This window comes from Brassica napus, chromosome A9 (assembly GCF_020379485.1).
Source record: "Brassica napus cultivar Da-Ae chromosome A9, Da-Ae, whole genome shotgun sequence".
Classification (NCBI taxonomy): domain Eukaryota; kingdom Viridiplantae; phylum Streptophyta; class Magnoliopsida; order Brassicales; family Brassicaceae; genus Brassica; species Brassica napus.
The window spans coordinates 6,076,279-6,096,760 of record NC_063442.1 but is presented as its reverse complement, the minus strand read 5'-3'; the positions used below and the strand labels follow the sequence as shown (position 1 = coordinate 6,096,760).

At 36.9% G+C, this 20,482-nt stretch overlaps 5 protein-coding genes and 1 long non-coding RNA gene across 6 annotated transcripts; 3 read left to right on the top strand and 3 right to left on the bottom strand.

Annotated features, from left to right (window-relative positions):
• Positions 1-30: 30 nt before the first annotated feature.
• Positions 31-1,580, top strand: LOC106450000 (protein IRX15-LIKE-like). Its single transcript, XM_013891654.3, has one exon. It carries the CDS (start codon positions 401-403, stop codon positions 1,376-1,378), a length of 978 nt encoding a protein of 325 aa, XP_013747108.2. The 5' UTR covers positions 31-400; the 3' UTR covers positions 1,379-1,580.
• Positions 1,581-2,187: 607 nt separating this feature from the next.
• Positions 2,188-4,348, bottom strand: LOC106450001 (DNA-directed RNA polymerases II, IV and V subunit 3-like). The gene is made up of 3 exons (XM_013891655.3): positions 3,772-4,348; positions 3,360-3,597; positions 2,188-3,241 (listed from the first exon to the last, which is right to left on the bottom strand). Exons 1-3 carry the CDS (start codon positions 4,221-4,223, stop codon positions 2,969-2,971), a joined length of 963 nt encoding a protein of 320 aa, XP_013747109.2. The 5' UTR covers positions 4,224-4,348; the 3' UTR covers positions 2,188-2,968.
• A 107-nt stretch (positions 4,349-4,455) lies between these two features.
• On the top strand, positions 4,456-8,131 carry LOC106432961 (fucosyltransferase 6). Its single transcript, XM_013873807.2, has 2 exons — positions 4,456-5,226; positions 5,324-8,131. The coding sequence occupies exons 1-2, from the start codon at positions 5,064-5,066 to the stop codon at positions 6,772-6,774; spliced, it is 1,614 nt and encodes a 537-aa protein (XP_013729261.2). The 5' UTR covers positions 4,456-5,063; the 3' UTR covers positions 6,775-8,131.
• A 133-nt stretch (positions 8,132-8,264) lies between these two features.
• Positions 8,265-9,861, top strand: LOC106432968 (LRR receptor-like serine/threonine-protein kinase ERECTA). The gene has a single exon (XM_013873813.3). The coding sequence runs from the start codon at positions 8,483-8,485 to the stop codon at positions 9,647-9,649; it is 1,167 nt and encodes a 388-aa protein (XP_013729267.2). The 5' UTR covers positions 8,265-8,482; the 3' UTR covers positions 9,650-9,861.
• A 2,045-nt stretch (positions 9,862-11,906) lies between these two features.
• LOC125577780 lies at positions 11,907-13,397 on the bottom strand. The gene is made up of 2 exons (XR_007316168.1): positions 12,517-13,397; positions 11,907-12,420 (listed from the first exon to the last, which is right to left on the bottom strand). It is a non-coding gene; the product is annotated as an uncharacterized LOC125577780 (long non-coding RNA).
• A 3,798-nt stretch (positions 13,398-17,195) lies between these two features.
• Positions 17,196-20,343, bottom strand: LOC106432975 (receptor protein kinase-like protein At4g34220). Its single transcript, XM_013873820.3, has 2 exons — positions 18,571-20,343; positions 17,196-17,904 (listed from the first exon to the last, which is right to left on the bottom strand). The coding sequence occupies exons 1-2, from the start codon at positions 20,156-20,158 to the stop codon at positions 17,345-17,347; spliced, it is 2,148 nt and encodes a 715-aa protein (XP_013729274.2). The 5' UTR covers positions 20,159-20,343; the 3' UTR covers positions 17,196-17,344.
• Between the last annotated feature and the right edge of the window lie 139 nt (positions 20,344-20,482).

The window sequence follows — 20,482 nt, the reverse complement described above, 5'->3', positions numbered from 1 at the left end:
AATTCTAATGGCACAATCCGTAAATAACATATGAACAAAAAGTTCTATATTGTAATTCCGATTCAGTAAAATAGATTTGTGATTAGAAACCCAAATTTAAAATTTTAAAATCTGATAATCAATAAAATGAAAGTATAGTAACGTGGAATGAGAAAATGTTTTTTTATTCATTCAAAAAAAAAAAGTAATACTATGTAAGCGAACAACGACATCCCTTTGGGATCTTTCGAACCTACCGGTTAAGGAAACATAACCGGAGAAAACCAAATTTTATTAGGAAACAAACAGATTTAATTTTCTCTGTGGTTTTTAGTTTTGTTTTACAAAGCGTTTCTCAAAGAGACCAACACATTTCGTTTTCTTCCTTCCTCTTTTTGTTTGATAAAAAAAACAAAAACAAATGAAGAACAACAAAAACACTAACTTGATCCTCTTCCACCACCACAACAACACATCTTCAACCGCCGTCACCGTGAATCACCACCGTCTCTTACTCTTATTCATCTTCACCCTCTCTCTTTTCACTCTTATCTTCTCTTTCTCCCTCTTCTCATCCTCACTCCACTCCACTACACCAACCTCCAACTTTCTCTCCTCATCTTCATCACCCTCCTCCTCCTCCTCTCTCTCACCACCCATCCTCGCCGCACTCCTCCACTACACTTCCTCAACACCACCAAACACCTCAATGTCCTTCTCCGAACTCTCCGCCATCTCCACCGTCATCAACTCCAAAGCTCCCACCTGTAACCTTCTCGTCTTCGGACTCTCCCACGAATCTCTCCTCTGGAGATCCGTAAATCTCAGAGGCCGTACCGTCTTCGTCGACGAGAATCCTTACTTAGTTTCTAGGTTCGAGCAGAGTAACCCCGGAGCTGAGGCTTACGACGTCGTTTTCCCGACCAAAGTCTCTCAAGCCGGTAAGCTTTTGCGTTACTATAAAACCCGACCCGAGTGTCGACCCGTTCAGAATCTTCTGTTCTCGGACTGTAAGCTGGCGATCAACGATTTACCTAACTTTGTGTACGAGATTGAGTGGGATGTGATTCTGATTGATGGGCCTCGCGGGTACGCCGGAGACTCGCCGGGGAGAATGGCTCCGATTTTTACGTCGGCGGTTCTGGCGAAGAGTAAAGATTCCGGGAGGAAGACCAAGACGACGGATGTTTTTGTACGTGAGTTTGGGAGAAAGCTTGAGAGAGTTTACAGTGATGAGTTTCTGTGTGAAGAGAATCTGATTGAGGTCGTCGGAGAGATAGGGCTCTTTGTTGTGGCGGCGGAGAAAGGGGGAAAAGTAAAACAGGGGAATGGGTTTTGTCGGAATTCGACGAAATTGTCGGAGCCATTTACGCCGGTAAGTGGTGGCGACGAAGACTGAAACTGAAAGGGAGTTGCTTTTGGACTTTGGTGGCTCTTTTGTAATTAAATTAGCTTTGAGGGGTTTTAGTTGTCGTTTAGTCTTTTCGTTTGTTTTTAATTTTGGAGACGGTTACACTTTTAAACCTTGGAGTACAACTGATGCAAGCCAAATTCCATAATCAAATGCCAAACTCTAATGCATAAAAAAAAAACTCTAATGCATAAAAACTCTTGTGATAAAATAGCAACATTGTTTTACGTACGAGTAAGCTATCGTTTATTTTCATTTGTGAGATAATATATGACAAGAAAAGATATTCATTTTGCCCTATTGACTCTTCAGATTAAAATATTTTGTTCTTATAAAATGCTCTAAAATTTGTCGGTGGTGACAGAATGTCCTGAGAAAGCGGGACTTATCTCGCAATGTGGCTGCTACTTTCCAGCGCTATATCATATAAGTTAGTACTTTTGATTTCTTTTAACTTTGTTTTATACAAAAACAATAAAAACTTACTAATCTTTTCGTCCTTTACAACTAATTATGTTTTCGTCCTTTACAGCTTTAGTCTATACAAACATGTGTCCGTTTGTTGAGACGAGAGTACAAGTTGGTAATCATCAGGTAGTGCTATCCTCTGTTCTACCGGGGTGGAAGTTAAAAACGAATTACGATTATCATTAACTAGAACGTGTTTGGTTTTGTTGGTAGAGTTATTGTTACACTATTACATAAAAACTCCCAATACATCACTTGTGTTATTCAGGTGTCTGGGACAGGGGATAGTTCATATGTACGGCGATTTACGACTCCAGTTTCCTATCTTATTTTGATATGCAAGAGTGCTTACCCTATTAGACATTGCCAAGAACTTGATGTTATGTTGTACTTATTCTGAGAGAAGACTTCGTTGCGATGACGGTATCCAGGTAAAGTAGATTTCATGAGCTGATTATTCAGTAATCAAATGAAGAACTCATGCGAAGATTTTCTGGAAGACAAGAAAATTTTCAAAGTACAAGGACTGCAACATCAAGACGGCATTTGTGAACTTCCCAGTCACTGACAATCATGACTAATGTGGGATTTTGACATCAACCATATGGTATGTTCCACTTCTTAGGTAACCGTTAGATCTCTATGTGGTCACTTACGATCATGACCAATGTGAGATTTCGTCTAATAGATATATAGATCATATGACTAATGTGGAATTTCGTCTTACAGTGATATATTTTTTTATAAATAAAAATGGCAGTAAAAGTCCAAAAGTTAGTTTTGTTCTGAAGGGACAATAGAAAAATTTAGTTGTCCCTTTTTGAATTCCCTATAATTAGATAGCACTGCTAAGGTTTTTCATCTTTTATATTTTCCATAGTTTGAAAGTGCTCGTTAATGATTTCATAAGTCAAAAAGTGAACTCCTAAACATGGTGCAAAATAAGACTAGTGTGAATTCACATAATAACAAGATGATCAGATGTCAGGTAAAAACAAGAGACCACTGTTTCACAAGTTGTTTTCTAACAAGAGTGTACCACTACAGTTAAAATATTATCTCAATCCCAGGACAAACTGCCAAACTAAATAGCTCAAGTTTACCACAAGCTCACCCTCCACGCATATGTGCACCGAGTTCACCAAACTGATCATCAGCTTCAACAGTATCGTCAGAGAGACGGACTGCATCGAGCTTCTGCTTCAGGAGATCTATGGCATTCAGTACCAGCTGCGAGGCCTTCACTGCACCTGTGGATTCAACAGTGAATATAAAACTGTCGTCTTTCGGACGTATCTCAATGAGCCCCACTTTCCCCATGGCTTCTGCTTTCTTGATCACTTCTTCGTCATAAGTGTATGCTTCCGGATCCACCACCACAACCTAAAGAAGAAAAGTACCATTTACAATATGTAATTATTTTATTTTAATTGTAAATATGTAATTATTTCACAAGGTGGAAACTGTAAATATGTAATTATTTCACAAGGTGGAAACTAACCTGTCTGGTGACAGAATCAAAGTCAAAAACTTTGGTAGGGCTGCTCTCAATCAAGTCGATCTTTTCCTCGTCTGTCAAAGTGTCCATCATATCTTCATTGATAATAATGTCAGGCTCATACATAAACGTAACCGTAGCTGCAGGAGACCATTTCGCGTGATCCTTCCCGATTCCTTTCCTCGCTATTGCCCTTAGCTTCAGTTCTTGTCCACGCCGCAGTTTCACTATTATAATTCCCCTGAAAAAAAAAACAAAAGAAACAGGCAGCAAACAAAATTACTAACCAGGAAAAAAAAAAAGCAACACACCAACTAAATTAAAATAAAATAAAAAAGCATCTTTCATCACACTAAAATTGTCGGAAACCCGACAATATATGTCTTTTTCTTTATCAGAGTAATGAAACGACAACCTTTGCTCGCCTGAATCAGCACCAGATGAATCGGCGCCGAAGTCAACAGGAGTAACAGTAGCATCAGCACTGTACAAATCCCTACTAGTAACATCGAGGGTTTGGTCCGTAACACATTTGGCGCTAAGATGAAACTCAACGGAGCAAAACTCGCACTGTCCATCTCCGTCGCAAGCATCGCAGTCTCGAGAGAAGCGCATGTTCATAGCCCTCTCGCTGGTGAGAGGGATGAGACCGAGGCGATGAGCGATGAACTCGTCGTTGAGGACGGAGGAGTTGACCTCGATCTCGACGAGGTCGATCGCGACGGTGGGGACTTCGGAGATCATGACGCGGCGGAGGGCGTTGGCCATGGATACGTCGGTGTCGCGGAGCTCGAACTTGGCGTAGTCGTCTTTGAGCTCGCGGATCTTCACCTTTGGGAATCTCTGGTAAGTGGCGCCGGTGTCCATGTGTAAAGCTCGTTGTGGTCTTTTTGGGGTTTTAGGATCCAAAGGGTTTCTCGCCGATGAAGGAGAAGAGAGTGAGAGTGCGGTTTTTTTTTTTTTTTAGCAACGAGTGAGAGTACGGTAAAGATATAAAATTAGAGCAATGGTTTAAGTTGGGCCTTTGGGCCATCGTAAAATTATAATAAAGATAAAAATGCACGTATTTAATAATCAGGTATTATATATATATTTATGAGTATTTATTTGTTAGTAGAAACATTTCGACCAAACATGAAAGACTGCCTATATTAATTTTTATTTTATCAATAAAAGACTGCCTATTTAATATGTCACAAAGTATATTTAGTTTACATTTATATTTAAACACATTTTATAAAATTAGAAGGAAAAACAGTTTTCTAAGAACATCTTATATATTGAGATTAATTAAAGAAGTGTTTTTAACTGTGCAACTTTGAAAAAAAAAAGTTTTTAACTGAGCATAGAGAAAATATCATTCCTCCACTTTTTTTCTCTCCAAGTGGTTCACTAATCGAAGACTGAATATTGAAAATTATATGTTTCATTTGAATACATTTCATTGACCCTATAAAGTTAAACTGGTAAACTAAGTTTTTATAGAGACTAATAGCGATAAAAGAATTCGGAGTTCAAGACATGTCTACATGAGTCACGTTCGGACTTTCGTCGATAATCACATGCAATTTGACAATCACGCCATTAACATATTCAAAGTCATACTGTATCTTCAACTTCAAATCACAATTAAGAGTTCTAATCACGCTATATATAAAACACTTTTTTAATCATCTCCTGATTATAAGCGATCCAACTAATGTCAACATGTATCACAAATTTCAGATCTCTAGTAAATTTTTTCAGGCTTTGGGTTTGAAGATGAAGATTCTGATAACACTCCTCTTTAGTTGCGTACTAGTTTTGTCTATAATGTTATTATCATCCTCAAACAACATCAAGAACCAACTTCTTGATGCTATATCCACCGGTAAAAAAGAAAAAAACTATATATTCATCTTTTGTTTTTTATATATTAACTAATAATCGTCCTTCTGACTTTATACATTTTTATTTTCTTTCCACAGTTTCAAAGGAATCCGAAACACCAAGGGATAAACTGTTGGGAGGGCTTTTAACCTCCGATTTTGATGAAGGTTCTTGCTTCAGTAGGTATCACAAAACTTCGTTGTATCGCCAGCCTTCTCCATACAAGCCTTCTGAATATCTAGTCTCTAAGCTTAGAAGCTACGAGGTGCTGCACAAGCGTTGCGGTCCAGACACAAAAGCTTACAAGGAAGCAACAGAGAATCTTGTTCGTGATGAAAATTATGCACAAGGCAACTCAGTCGGTGAATGCAGATACATTGTGTGGATCGCGGGTTACGGTCTTGGAAACAGAATGCTCACCATTGCTTCTGCCTTCCTCTACGCTCTCTTAACAGAGAGAATTATTCTTGTAGACAACCGCAAGGATGTTAGTGATATCTTATGCGAACCATTTCCAGGTACTTCTTGGTTGCTTCCTCTTGACTTCCCATTGATGAATGGTACTTACCGGTTCGACAAGGGATACTCTCGTTGTTACGGAACAATGTTGAACAATCACGCCATCAACTCGACTTATATCCCGCAGCATCTATATCTTCATAATCTCCATGATTCAAGGGATGAAGACAAGATGTTTGTCTGCGAAAAGGATCAAGGTTTGATCAACAAAGTCCCTTGGTTGATTATTCAAGCCAATGTCTACTTTGTTCCGTCTCTATGGTTTAATCCAACATTCCTACCCGAACTAATGAAGCTGTTCCCGCAGAAAGATACCGTCTTCCACCTTTTGTCTCGGTATCTTTTTCACCCGACCAATCAAGTTTGGGGTATGGTCACAAGGTACTACCACGCTCACTTATCCAGAGCAGACGAGACACTCGGTATTCAAATACGGGTTTTCAGAAAGAACGCTGGATATTTCCAACACGTCATGGACCAGATCGTAGGTTGTACGCAAAGAGAGAAACTCTTGCCTGAGTTGGCTTCACAAGAAGCCCCACAAGTCAACGCATCGAGTGTCACCAAAGTTAAAGCTGTTCTTGTAACATCTTTGTATCCAGAGTACTCTGACAACTTAAAGAGCATGTTTTGGGAGCGACCAAGTTCGACAGGAGAGGTTGTTGAAGTCAATCAGCCGAGTGGAGAAAGGTTTCAGCAAACAGACAAGAAGCTTCATGACCAAAAGGCGCTTGCTGAGATATATCTACTGAGCCTAACCGATAAGATTGTCACAAGCGCAAGGTCTACGTTTGGGTATGTTGCTTATAGTATTGGAGGATTAAAGCCATGGTTACTTTATCAGCCAAGGGATCTTACAACTCCTGATCCTCCATGTGTTCGATCCACGTCGATGGAGCCTTGTTACCTTACTCCTCCTTCTCATGGATGTGAAGCTGACTGGGGTAAAAACTCGGGGGAGATTTTTCCTTTTGTTAAGCATTGTGAGGATCTTGTGGATGACGGGCTCAGCCTATATGATGAATTGTAGATCTTGTTTAAGCAATGTTATCTCTCTTTTAATTTTCCTGTATAATAATCATCATCATTGATTTTCAGTGGAAGATGTTACACTTTACAGTTTACAACTGTATACTATGTTTTCATATGTCAATGCATAGAAACATTTAGTTGTTCAAAACGTCTACAAGGTCTGCTTGGTTATAAACAGCACATGTTATAATCATTTTCAAACATTTAGTTATTAATGAGCTCTTCTGGAGATTACTTTATGTGTCATTTAAGATAGTAGGTAGCATTGACCATTGGTGAGTATATTTGCAAACGGTTTAACATTCTAATTAGCCCCGTTAATTCTGTAAAAATGAGTTGCTTTGTGATAAGAAAGTTAATTTATACCTGAACAAAGAATGATTCTCTCTGTTATGTTCTCAAGACCTATAATGGTGTTCCACAACCTCATCAGACCCGGCTCAACAATAAATAAAACCCTGGGATAAAACTTTCTCAAGAAGGAGAGAATGACATAAGATCCAAAACTAATATGTATATATATTATTTTATTTTTAAGAAATGAATATAATTTTTATGAATAATTTAGAATAATTTTTTTGAAACAAACTAAATAAATAAAAAAATTTCTCTTGAAAATGAAATTTATAAGAAATGTTAATATTACAAACTATTAATTTAGAGGAATAAATTCCGAAAAATGAACTAAAACTATCTTAATTTTTAAGATCAACTTCATCTAAATCACATCTAGACCAGACATAGTTAGACAAATATTTTATTCAGAATAACTCTTTGTCTGATTAGAACTTGGACTAATCAGTAACAAAAAAATCATCTAAATAATATAAATTTTGATTTTGAAGAATATTACATTTTCTAATTGTTTTCTTTTAGGCAGGTCACAGTTGAAGTCCTAGTGTAATCGTTCTCAATGAGGTTGCTCTAACAACCTCAAAGCAAGACTTATCAAAGAGGGAAACACTAGCTTTTTGAAATGATTTTTTCTAAGGAACCTGAAAATAAATAAACAAGAAAGTAGCTTTTGTAAGTGCACTCCAGCCATGTCCCAATCATTCGTAAGTCCAAGTATTTCGGTCTTATCCAATTTTCTACTATTATTTTTTCATATCCTTTTGAGTTAAGAAATAATGGAAAATGAGTGATGATCATAAACTATATGGTTGTAACATAGAATAATAAGCACAAAGGCGTTTTTGGATTAGTCCAAAGAACACTGTCTTTATTCGTATGCATATTCATATTCATAGTCAGACGGCGTTTGTCGCATCCATCTTTGTCGCTAACATAACAACTCCAAGAACATAATCTTCTTAATACAAGATTATTTGCTCAGAAATCACAGGATGTGGCAACAAACTTAGCCAGTTAGCCTTATCATTACAAAATATGGTAGTTAGACCATTAATTCCTACTAACAATAATTGAAACATTTCTTTTTGTGGTTAACCAAAAGTTTCAGACAATTTTTTACAGTTCACCAAAAGTTCCAAAACTTAATCAATAACTTTCTCAGACTAACTACATGTTAAATTAACTTTCTTCAAACATTTGATTTATGTCTTAACCTTGTACGTATGGAGAGAGGCGACCAAAAGGCAAAGCCGACCTCCACCACGTAGAATTGCTTGCTTTTATATAAAGATAGCAACACTCTTTTAACACTTGACATCATTCATTCACACAAAACACTTCAAACCAAAACAATGACTTTGTCCATTTCCTTCCTTCTTCCTCTCCTCTCCTCCCTTTTCATCATCTCCACCGATGCACTGACATCACCATCCGACGTGTCAGCTTTAAAAGCCTTCAAAGCCTCCGTGAAACCGAACTCAATCCCTCAATGGTCCTGTCTCGCAAGCTGGGACTTCACTGCCTCCGACCCATGCGCCACACCACGTCGAACTCATTTCACGTGCGGCATCACTTGCTCGTCCGACTCCACACGTGTGACCCAACTCACTCTCGACCCGGTCGGGTACACGGGTCGTCTCACGCCGCTCATCTCTGGTCTCACGCAGCTACTCACGCTCGATCTCGCCGACAACAACTTCTACGGCTCAATACCATCTTCCATCTCCTCCCTCGTCAGCCTCCAGACACTAACTCTCCGGTCAAACTCGTTCTCCGGGTCCTTGCCCGAATCGGTAACTCGGCTCAACTCAGCCGAGTCGATCGACATCTCGCGTAACTCGCTAACCGGGTCGCTTCCGAAGTCACTTAGCTCGCTCTCGAATCTGAGACAGCTCGATCTTAGCTACAACAAGCTCACCGGCTCGATCCCAAAGCTCCCGCAAAGCCTCATCGACCTTGCTCTAAAGGCGAACTCTTTATCCGGACCCATCTCAAAAGAGTCGTTCACCGAGTCGACTCAGCTCGAAGTAGTCGAACTCGCTGAGAACTCGTTCACCGGAACACTCGGAGCTTGGTTCTTTAATCTGCAATCTATCCAGCAAGTCGATCTAGCGAACAACAGCATCACGGGCATCGAAGTCATTCCTCCTCCGAAGAAGCTCTCCGGAGAAAGCGACCTCGTGGCGGTGGAGCTCGGGTTTAACAGAATCGCCGGGAACGCTCCGGCGAGTTTCGCGGCGTACCCGAGACTTACTTCGTTGTCTTTGAGGTACAACATGCTCCACGGAACGATCCCGGCGGAATACGAACGGAGCAAGACGCTGAGACGGCTATTCCTCGACGGGAATTACTTAACCGGGAAAGCGCCGGCGAGATTCGTTAAACCGGAGACGGAAGTGATGGGGAGTTTGGGGAATAATTGTCTGCGGGGATGTCCAGGGAAAGCGAAGATGTGTGCTCCATCGCAGAAACCATTTTCCATCTGCAAGCAGGCTTATGGTGGGAAACCAAAGTCATAGTTTTGTCGGTGTCGGTCACCTTTTTGTGTCAGTGATTTGTAAAATAATGGTCTTTTATTGAGTTTACTCTATAGTCTTCAAGAAATAGTACTAAAATATTTATTCATCGAGATCTTCGGATGTTGGCAGAAAGTAAAACTGCGTTGAAGGTACACAATCTAATGTATAAAAAAATAAGAACGGGATTTTTTAGCCTGTTTGTTTCATTTTTATTCTGTAACATAATCAAGAATTAAATTTGATCGTGACTAATTGTTGCTTTACAAATCCAAAGATCAAACTTATAAAAATTTACGACGACAATTCTGTACATAACTTCAAATTTATTTTCATAGATTAGAAAATAGTAGTTTTTTTTATATAAGTTTCTTTCTAACAAGGTTTAAAATCTACGTTAAGTATGGAAGATATTCTAACTATTTTCAAAATTAGATTTATAGTATTTTTTTTTAGCAACAAATAGATTTATAGTAATAAAATGAATTTTGATACTATTTAGTTTTGGTGTATTAAGACTAAAAATAATAGTACTTTGTAATTATTTGTTCTTCTAATTATTGTTTTTTGGTCAACGATTATTGTTGTTTTAAGCATACTAGGGTCTTTGCCCGGGCTACGCCCGGGTAAATTTCTTCTTATAATTATTAATTAATTTTAGCTTATTTATTTTTTATAAAAGCATGTATATATATTATTTCAAAATTGACTACCAAAAATATAAGTAATAATACGCAAATTAATTTATTATGTTGTCCAACGAATTTGAAATGAATAAACTCAGAGATTGATTGGTAATGGTGGTAAATGTTTTAGACATTCACTTTTTCTATAAATTTGTTTTTTTTTTTTAAACAATCATAATTTAGCTTTTAAAATTAAAGATACAGTATAATTTTTTTTTAAAATAATATATTAGTTTTCAAAATCAACTTTTCTAAAGATTTAATTCAGTGCTTTGAAAATAAATATATAACAAAACAATTAAAGCCAAAAAAAACAATTCACAGATTATTTTCTAAAGTAAAACCAAAAACAAAATCCACAGAACAACCTCTCACTCTTTGTTGTTTATTTATTATTAAAATTAACAAAAAGTGATGAATAGTCAATATTTTTAAGTTTCAGCTAAAATCTTGGGAAATTGTCAAAAATACAATTTTCAAAGTACTACTTTTCATGTTTACATTAACCAATTTTACCCTCATATTTAATAAAAGATAAAAGACATTTATAACCTTTTGATTAACTTTGACAAAAAAAATATATGATTAACTAATCTAAACTTAAAACATCAACTCTGAACCCTAAATCATCAACTCTAAACCTTAAACCATGAAACATCAACTCTAAACTCTAAACCCCGAAACATCAACTATAAACCCTAAATCCTAAACCTTCAAATTTAAACCCTAAAACATCAACTCTAAACCCTAAAAGTAAACCCTAAACTCAAAATCTAAACTTAAAACATCAACTTTAAACCCTAAATCATCAACTCTAAACCCTAAACCATGAAACATCAACTCTAAAACCTAAATCCCGAAACGTCAACTCTAAATCCTAAACTCTAAACCTTCAGATCTAAACCCTAAATCATCAACTCTAATTTTTTAGGGTTTAGGGTTAATTTTTTAGGGTTTAGAGTTTACTTTTTAGGGTAAAGTGTTGATAGTTTAAGGTTTAGTGTTGATGGTTTAGGGTTTAGATTTGAAGTTTAAGGTTTAGGGTCTAGAGTTGATGTTTCGGGGTATAGGGTTTCAAGTTGATGTTTCAGGATTTATGGTTCATATTTAAAGAAAAAAGAATTTAGGATTGATGGTTTTGGGTTTAGCGTTTGTATTTTCAAAAAAAAAAAGTTTATGATTAACGGTTTAGGGTTTAGAGTTGAGTTTTGAGTAATTAACCCCTTCAGACAAAAATATTTATATTGGGATATTTAGATAATGGTTAATTTTTAAAAAAATAGTTTTTGTTGAATTTAAGTGATTGAAAATTAGTTTAAAGTTCTCAAACACTTATTTGTGTTTAATCTAAATACTTATTTATCTGATTATGATTTTTTTCTCGATGCCACACACCAGATTTTATATTATATATTATAAATACATAGTTTTATTGTTAATTTGTATTTTAATAAATTTCAAATTAATCTTTTCGTGACTTCTTAAAAAATATTCTCAACAAAATATTTTGCATAAGATATTGTGAACTTTTCTTATATATTACTTTAAAAACTTCTGTAATACTCATTTATTTCTGAAGCTTTTTGAAATTAAATTTTCACAGTTTTCTTATTAGCTATAAAACAATACTCACAACACAGTTAATTTCAATCTATATTTTTATATGATCTACTATACTAAAATTAAAAATTGCTACCAAGCATGGACAATGGCCAAACAGCCGTAAGAACACCATTTTAAACAACAATTCTTCATGCAGCAACATTAGCTCCTCCAGCTAAGAAGCTTAACTGTTAAAACTTCCCCTTCTTCTGAACATATAATACTTTTGATGTGCTGAGCACCAAAATTTTTGTGGATCACTATCTTTCATAGAAGAAGTTTGAAGCATATCTCCACTGTTCTTGTAAAAGAATTTCCCGTCTTTCAGAAAAACCTCAGAAGCTTGCCTTTCCATATACACAAAGCATAATCATGTCAACAAAAAGAAATAGATACTAACCAGACCAAGGTACTTAATTAATGTTGAAGTTTCAACCGAGACACTTCTTCACAAGTTTTACTTCTTACTCCTTGCCAATATCAAACCTGTAACATTTCAATCAAACACATCTAAGTTTATTTTTGATTGGCACAAACCTTTTGACATAAATGGGGGAAAAGGAGCCTGTGAGAAGTAATTACCAGTAGAAGGTCTCTACTCTGGAAGTGGAGCAACTTATAGTAAAAATGAAGGTTATGTCCATACCGATGTCAAAGGTCACAAACCTTTACCAACCTCATCTGCTCTTGTCCAAGCTCGAGATCCCACCTGGAATTCACGGTTTCATGTTTCTTGATATCAAAGAATGATATATAACTTATCTTTACCTCACCAAAGTCTAAGAGTTTCTGCCTGTGATTGAAACAAAGGGGATTTATCATACAACATAAGATCACGACAACACAATAACACCAGAAGTTTTGAGATCAAAACACTAACAGGTAACACCTTTGCTCCACGAGCACTGCACAGCCTGCGAGCTTTCACCTGGTACCAAATCTTTTGTAAAATTTATGTAACTTAAGAGCAGCTTCGTTTGGGGTTCCTCAGATCAAGAACTGAAATTTATCTAAAAATCCCAACAATGTGTAACTCAGAGCGAGATCATTCTCTCCGGTTGCATCCATTTGAAGGGAATGGATTTCTCAACAACCATTTTACCACAAAATCCTAAGATCGTGGGCTCTAGAGTTTTGTTGTTGAAACTGACAGATCTCTTAACCAGGAGTCTAGATCAGCCTCCATGTCATATTCAACATATCCCACAATACAATAGTGAGATTCTGACTTGAAGTGAAACATCAAGAATTTGTAATGTCTGACTCATACATGTTTGTATATATATACATAAACCCAAAAAAACATGAAAATAAACTACAAACAGAGAAAGAAGCGCATTTCACACACAACGTCTGAACAATAGATTCAGCCAAAGAACAAAGATTGAAAAAAAAAAATCAGAACTTCTCAAATCTATAAAAACAGAGCAACTCACTGAGAAGATTTAGTCTTAGTCAAGATGAATAAGTACCTTGAATATACCACCAGAAATGTATTTACAACTGCATTTTCCCTTTTGTTGAGCAAGCTGCGAAAACAGAGAGAGAGAGAGAGTGATGAAAGATGGCAAAAAAGAGACTGGATAACACTATATATAATCAGAGAAAAGTTGAAAAACTTGAGTCAATGAAATAATTAATTTAGTTTTAGAGACCTCTATGTACGTAGCTCTGGTTTCCATGTGGGTAAATGGAATCTGTCAGACCCTTGTGGCTGCAGATGCATCTTTCCAATACAAATCTGGACAATTCTCTAAATAACATGCCACATCCATCACATAGCTGAAAGGAAAAAATATTTTGAATGGACAATGAAATCATTAGGGAAGTAGTAGAAGCTAAGTTGCTGGAATTAATAAAAAAAAAGAAGGAATCTGATGAAGTGCAGAGATGAATATATGAAAGGCATACGTGTTGGTTCATGCCAAACTCAAAATCAGCATCACCACACACAGCCAAATAAAATTAACATCACCATGCATCCGACACGAAACAAAATATGAACACTTTATGTTACAAATCACTCTTAGGGCCAACTTCTTTGAGGGATTAACCATACCTGCTGAGAAACGATTTCCGAAGACTGATCCAGAAGGAGTTTTCTCGACATTCTCGTACTTTGCTGAGATCGACTAAAGCAAGCCGCATTCAGTGGATCTTAATTTTTTTTTTTTTGATTAATCAGTGGATCTTAATTTCCGGCGGAGATTGATAGGGTTTTTTCATCGCTAGATATAGAGAGAGCAGAGAAAGAGGAGTCGAAGAGGATTCATGGGCGAAGTTAATGAAAAAAAATAGATAAACTGTTAAGAATGAGAAATCGGAAAGGTCATCAAAAAGAAAAACAATATCGTCTGTTGGTTAGACTGAAGAACGCTGACATGGCACAATACAATAGTGTGATTGGTCTGAATATTTTTGCATACGTGGACACTCTCCCTATTAAGCTTATTTAACTTTTAGTATAGTATAGATATTAGGTATGAAAAACATCTAATCATTTTTCAAATACTAATAGAATTAATTTTGATACATTTTAGTTTTTCCCTATTTTTAAATCAATAAATTTATGTATTTCTACTATATGGATAACGTAGTGACCCAATATGAATCCACAGTTTTTATTATTTGATAAATGACTACTAACAATTGATTTTGTCATCCATAAATGACTACCAACAATTGATAAATGACTAGTAATGTCATCTCCTGACATTGAGAGTTTCTTTCCCACTACGGTGCTTGTACGTAGTTTAAAGTATTTTGTTATTTTTTGTAACATACGGAATAACAATCGTACGGTTATAATAATAACAAAACAAACCACGTAATAGTTTCAAGCTTAATTCAAATGGCTACTAAACTAGGGCTGAATTACTTAGCAAATTGCACCAAAACTATTAATATTTAGGTCTAAAGATAGATCGTATAAAACCAAGTTGTGTTGGTCTCTTAATTAGGGCTGCAACTGGTTTTAAGTTACAGGAATATGAGGAATAGGATGAATTCAAAAAAATGGAATACGAGTAAATGGAACAGTAGCAGTTATAAAAATAAATGGAATGGAAATATAAGTATCTACTTAACACAAATGGTAGTTATTTGCAGGAATGTAGTGGAATGAAAATTGATTTATTTTAAATTAAATAAAAACTCTAATTAATATAAAATTCTTATTTTATTTTTCATTCTTTTCATTCCTTACATTCACGAGACTTTTTGTTGCTGAATGTTTTTCAACTATATTCCATTCCATTCCACATATTCCATTTCATTCCTTGCATTTTATTTTTAATTCATTTCAAATGGTAACATTTTTATGGAATCTTCATGAATGATTCATTCCATACAATTCTATTCCAAAATATGTGCATCCAGTTACAGCCTAGAATAGATTCATCAAATATTTGCTATGTAAACCAAGACCATGGTTCGAATTCTATTAACTACTATTGTTGAGTATTTAATTTTTACTGGACAATATAAAAGATTTCATTTGTCTAATGACACTTGAGAGGAGTGAATTACAATTTAAACATAGTGTTATGAAATGATTATAGACAAATGTTCAAAAGTACAAATGTTATCAAGAAAAACCAAAAATATCCAGGTTTTTTAGAAATTTTACAAATTAAACTGAGTTTCATGTTTATTATAAAAAATTGTAGTAAGTTATACAGGTTTTTTTTTTGAATTATACAGAAGTATCCTGGCCTCACAGAAGTGATCTAGACTAGTCACGTGTTGCCACGTGTCGGTCTTCTGTCCCTGGCGATACCGAAATGTTAATTCTCCAGTGGCCGGGATTCGAACCCAGGTGACAGTACTTACAGTTGTAAGCTATTTACTATTAGAGCTAGAAACTCCGGTTTAAGTTATACAGGTTACTGAAAAAGAAAGACCGCATGAACGGAATAAAATACTAAACAATCATAAACTATCAGAAAAATACAGCTGGTATATATTTGTTGAAACGAAATCATTATTTGTGGTATCGGTACCTACCAATTTTGTCACTGTCAGCATCAGCGACTTCCTCCGGAAACAGCTGTTTCTTGGCTCTCCCATTTTCTAGTGCCTAACTTTATTTTTGCTGTCATTTAGGAATTGATATTGATCAGAGATGATACAAAAAAGTTCAAACATAAGCATTCCATCATAAACTAAGATGGAATGAGCAACAAAAGACACTAACCAAAGGACAACAAAAACATAAGCCAGATAAACCCCGGAGCCACTGGATATCCCGGAAGCAAATAACAGCAAGACTAAAAAAAAAGAATATAGATTATGACCTTTACCTATACTCAAGTCCTCCACAAAGCTTTAACACTTCTTCCAAAAATTCTAAAGAGTAAGCAAGCCACGTTCCAAACTGCAAGGAGAAAGCACAAGCCCCAAAAACAAACCGGACACTTACTGAGAGAGGAAGACCATAGTCGCAAGAAGCCATAGATCACAAGCGACTGACAACTGGAGATAAAACGACGTTAACCAGAGGCAGCCTCCACAACCGAAAGCAGAGGAAGAGATCTTTAGAAACAATAACGCCAATGGGACATAAACAATACAAGGAAACCAAGGCATGGATTTGGCCATGAACCCAAATCCGTCACTGAATCTGATGAACAGAAAAGCTAAAAACTAATCAAAAATATAAATCAACATCAAATGTAAATATTCATGTCACAATTTCAAGTTTAGTTAATCGGAGGCATGAAACTAAGTCCAATTGTTTTTAGATATGCACATGGATAACCAAAATTAAAAAAAAAATAAAAAAAAAATAAAAACATTGCTATTGGCAGTTTTTGATTTTGGGACTGTCCCAAAATCTCTTATATTAAGTGGTATACCGTATACTGTAATAAGGAAATCAGAGCTGCTAATACTGACTCAAACTCGAAAATGATATTGATCAACCAAATAGAAATCTACAAGAAGAAAAGAACAAAAACTATTTTCAACCGCTAGTTTAAGAAAACAAGCATGCTTAGAAACATAAATATTTTTAAATTGACAAAGTTAAGCTTCAAGTAAAATACTAGTAATACTTATATTAATAAGAATATAATTTGGCAGTTTTTGATTTTGGGACTGTCCCAAAATACTTATATTAATCGAAGTGGTATACTGTAATAAGGAAATCAGAGCATGCTTAATACTGACTCAAACTTGAAAATGACATTGATCAACAACAGAAATCTACAAGAAGAAAAGAACAAAACTATTTTCAACCGCTAGTTTAAGAAAATAAAGCATGCTTAAAAAACAGAAATATTTTATAATTAACAAAGTTAAGCAACAAGCAAAATACTTAATAAGAATAAAAATGTTTAAAGGAAAAATAGCGACAAACAAATTTAAAGATGGACCAAATTTATACTTTCTACATTGAATAAGTAAACAACTAAACAGATATTTTCTCTAGGACTTGAACAACTTCTTTCATGGACGGTCGCTTCTGAGGCAAGGAAGAGACACAACCATAGGTTAACCTAAAGCATGCAACCACTTCATCCTCGTGGTAAGCCAAGTCACTGTTGATTGTCCCATCGACCAACCTCAAGAACCAAGTTTTCTCATCGACTTCAGATTCTCGAACAAAGTCTCGATCGACCAAGAAAACTCGACCCATGAGAAGCTCCAGAAAGATAACACCAAAAGAATAAACGTCCCATCTGGGGTTTGGTTTCTCGCTTGTAGACCATTCTGGTGGATGGTGATGTGAGCCTGATGCTGGGCCAGCGATGAGTGAATGGGCTGGAGTCATTAAACGGTCGAGGCCTGTATCTGTAATAATTGGCTCAAACTCAGAGTCAAAGAGGATGTTATTGGGTTTGATGTTGCCATGCACGTGCTTCTTGTCATGGATGTAGGCGATTCCTCGAGCTATGCCTCTTGCTATCTTGACCCGTGCCTTGAACGAGAGAGGGTTTGGCGAAGATGTAGAAGACGACCCTGATTTTGCTGTTTTCACATTAAAAAAAATGCTGTGAGACAAGAGGGAACCGACTATTAAGGCTGGGGCAAAAGAAAACGGATCCAAAGAATCAAACCCGATCTCAGATATTTGAATCCAAACCCAAACTGATCTATAATATACGAGCAAGTTTTGACGTATAGTTAGTTTGGATATATGCTATTATCCAAACCCCAACCAAATCAAAACAAATATTCAAAAATATTCGAAATTTGGAAACCCGAACTTGACCCTCAAATCCGAACCCAAATAAATATTCGAATTAATTTAAATGAATATCCAAAATAGTATTTTAAAACCTAAATAACTATTTAAAAATGCCTAACTTCATTTTTGGGTCACATATCTTTTAAATTATATGTTTATTAAGTTTAGTATTAATTTTTTTATATCTTAGGTAATTTTGAATCATATTTCGAATAAAGTATTTAAAATTCAAAAAATCCAAATTCTAGTGGATACCTATTCGAACCCGAGAGAATCAAAACCCCAATCAAATGGAATCTAACCACACCAAAGCAGAACGGGTACCCGAACTCCCATCTCTACCAACTAAAGTACAGCTACTATTTGGTTTGTTGACAGAAAAAAAAACACACTAATATTTGGGCTTATTTTAGCAAATATTCAGTAAGCTAATGGAAGAAACTTACAGTAGATGGATGAGCAATGCAAGCTTCCATTTGGGACGTAGTCAGAGATGAGAAGCTTCTCTTCTCTCCCCCAAACAAACCCCCTAACCCTAACGAGATTCGGGTGTCGAAGCTTAGCGATACCCTGAACCTCTCTCTCGAACTCCTTCAACTTCACCGCCGTGCAGCTCTCCGCTCCGATCCGCCGCACCGCAAACGCCGCGCCGTTCTCCAACACCGCTTTATACACAATGCCTCCTCTGCTCGTGCCCAACACGTAAGCCGACGCCTTCAGTAGAGTCTCCAGCTCCAGCTTCGTCTCTCCGTCGACGGTCACTAGTTGAGTTTCACCGCTGCGTTTCAACGCGTCGACTGTTTTCTGGTTCTCTACGTCGCTGCTCTCCGAGGACGTCTCGTCGTACCTTCCGGTTACGCACGAGCCCCATCCCGGTTTAGCAGCTGGAGATTTCGTGACCTCCAAGGCGAATACACTCTGTTTCTTTACGGACAACGTGTCGTTTTTCTCCAGGCAGTCTTTCAGGACTTTGAAAGTGCTGTACTCCTGGTAGCTTCTGCGTTTCCTCAGCTGGTACACGTAGAGGATGATCATGGCTATGATGGCTAGACCGGCGATATCAGCAACTGTGATTCCTACGATTGTGGTTGGTTTTAGTTTGCTTTGGTTTGGTGGTGAATCTGGTGAAGGGTTTGTTGGAGGCGAGGAAGACCTCGGCATGACCGCTATTGCTGGTGAAGTTGTGTCGGAGATGTTTTGTGGGTCCGAAAGTGTGGAAGGGATTGAACAAGGGGTCTTCAACGGCTGACCACACAAGCCTAGATTACCGAGAAAAGACTCTGCCCTTTGGTTAAGCATCGGTGGGGTACTTGGGATTGGTCCTGTAAGATTGTTGAATGAGATATCGAGAATGATGGTCGGTGGAACTTTCTGAGCGAACGTTGGAGAAATGTCTCCGGATATTTGATTGTGTGATAAGTTGAGGTAATGGAGACTTGTTCCTTGTAAATCCTGAGGAAGAGATCCGTCTAGATGATTTGAGGAGATATCAAGAACCGTCAGGTTGTTGAGAAGTGAGAGATCTTGAGGAATTTTTCCGGTGAAGGCGTTAGCTGAGAGATTCAAGAGCTGGAGAGTTGCCACGTTGGTGATGCTCTCAGGCACTTGACCGGAGACGTTGTTGTTACCGAGGGATAGAACACGAAGCTGAGTAGCGTTGGAGAGTGTATCCGGGAGTGACCCGTGGAAGAAATTGTTGGAGAGGTCCAAGATTGTTAGATTTGGGATTGAAAACAAGCTTGGAGAGACAGAACCCAGAAGCTGTTTGTTGGGAAGTGCCAAGGTTGTGACTCTAGACATGTCTGGAGTGTTTGGACTCCCAAGCTCTGTACAGGTAACACCTGTCCAGGAGCATGGTGTTTCGTCGTCGTAGTTCCAGTTTCGTAGAACGGAGAGAGGGTCACTGGTGATGGTGTATTTGAATGAGAGCAAGAGGACACCATCGGTGTTAAGAGCTTGGAGTAGGGTAGGGAGGAGAAGAAGAAGAAGATGGAAGATGAAATGATTGGAGAGGTTCCTTCTGTGGGAAGTCATGGTTTTGAGTTCTTGGGTTTTTCTTATGCTTATGAAAACTGTGGATTCATATAATAGAAGAGATAAGAGATAGAGAGATGCTTATGAAATATTTGTTTTGTGAACAACTATTGTTTTGTTCACCAAATGATAAGTGATAATTGTTTTGTTCACCAAATGTGTGAGATATTGGAGCAAAGCAAAACTATGAGGTGTAGAGAAGTGGGAAGAGAGAAAGGGGTTGGTTATTTTTATTCCTTTTGTTTTTTATTTTAAAATTCCTTTTGTCGTTGTTATTTCTCATTTAGTACTTTGTCTTTTGTCGAAGTTTGTGAAAATGTCACG

Excerpts from the sequence above, each read along its gene's own strand:
- LOC106450000 (XM_013891654.3), top strand. The coding sequence starts at position 401 with ATGAAGAACAACAAAAACACTAACTTGATCCTCTTCCACCACCACAAC.
- LOC106450001 (XM_013891655.3), bottom strand. The coding sequence starts at position 4,223 with ATGGACACCGGCGCCACTTACCAGAGATTCCCAAAGGTGAAGATCCGC. Across the intron at positions 3,598-3,771 it reads GCTGATTCAGGCGAGCAAAG|GGGAATTATAATAGTGAAAC; the intron begins GTTGTCGTTTCA and ends TTTTTTTTTCAG. Across the intron at positions 3,242-3,359 it reads TTGATTCTGTCACCAGACAG|GTTGTGGTGGTGGATCCGGA; the intron begins GTTAGTTTCCAC and ends TTTCTTCTTTAG.
- LOC106432961 (XM_013873807.2), top strand. The coding sequence starts at position 5,064 with ATGTATCACAAATTTCAGATCTCTAGTAAATTTTTTCAGGCTTTGGGT. Across the intron at positions 5,227-5,323 it reads TCTTGATGCTATATCCACCG|TTTCAAAGGAATCCGAAACA; the intron begins GTAAAAAAGAAA and ends TTCTTTCCACAG.
- LOC106432968 (XM_013873813.3), top strand. The coding sequence starts at position 8,483 with ATGACTTTGTCCATTTCCTTCCTTCTTCCTCTCCTCTCCTCCCTTTTC.
- LOC106432975 (XM_013873820.3), bottom strand. The coding sequence starts at position 20,158 with ATGACTTCCCACAGAAGGAACCTCTCCAATCATTTCATCTTCCATCTT. Across the intron at positions 17,905-18,570 it reads GCATTGCTCATCCATCTACT|CAAAATCAGGGTCGTCTTCT; the intron begins GTAAGTTTCTTC and ends ATGTGAAAACAG.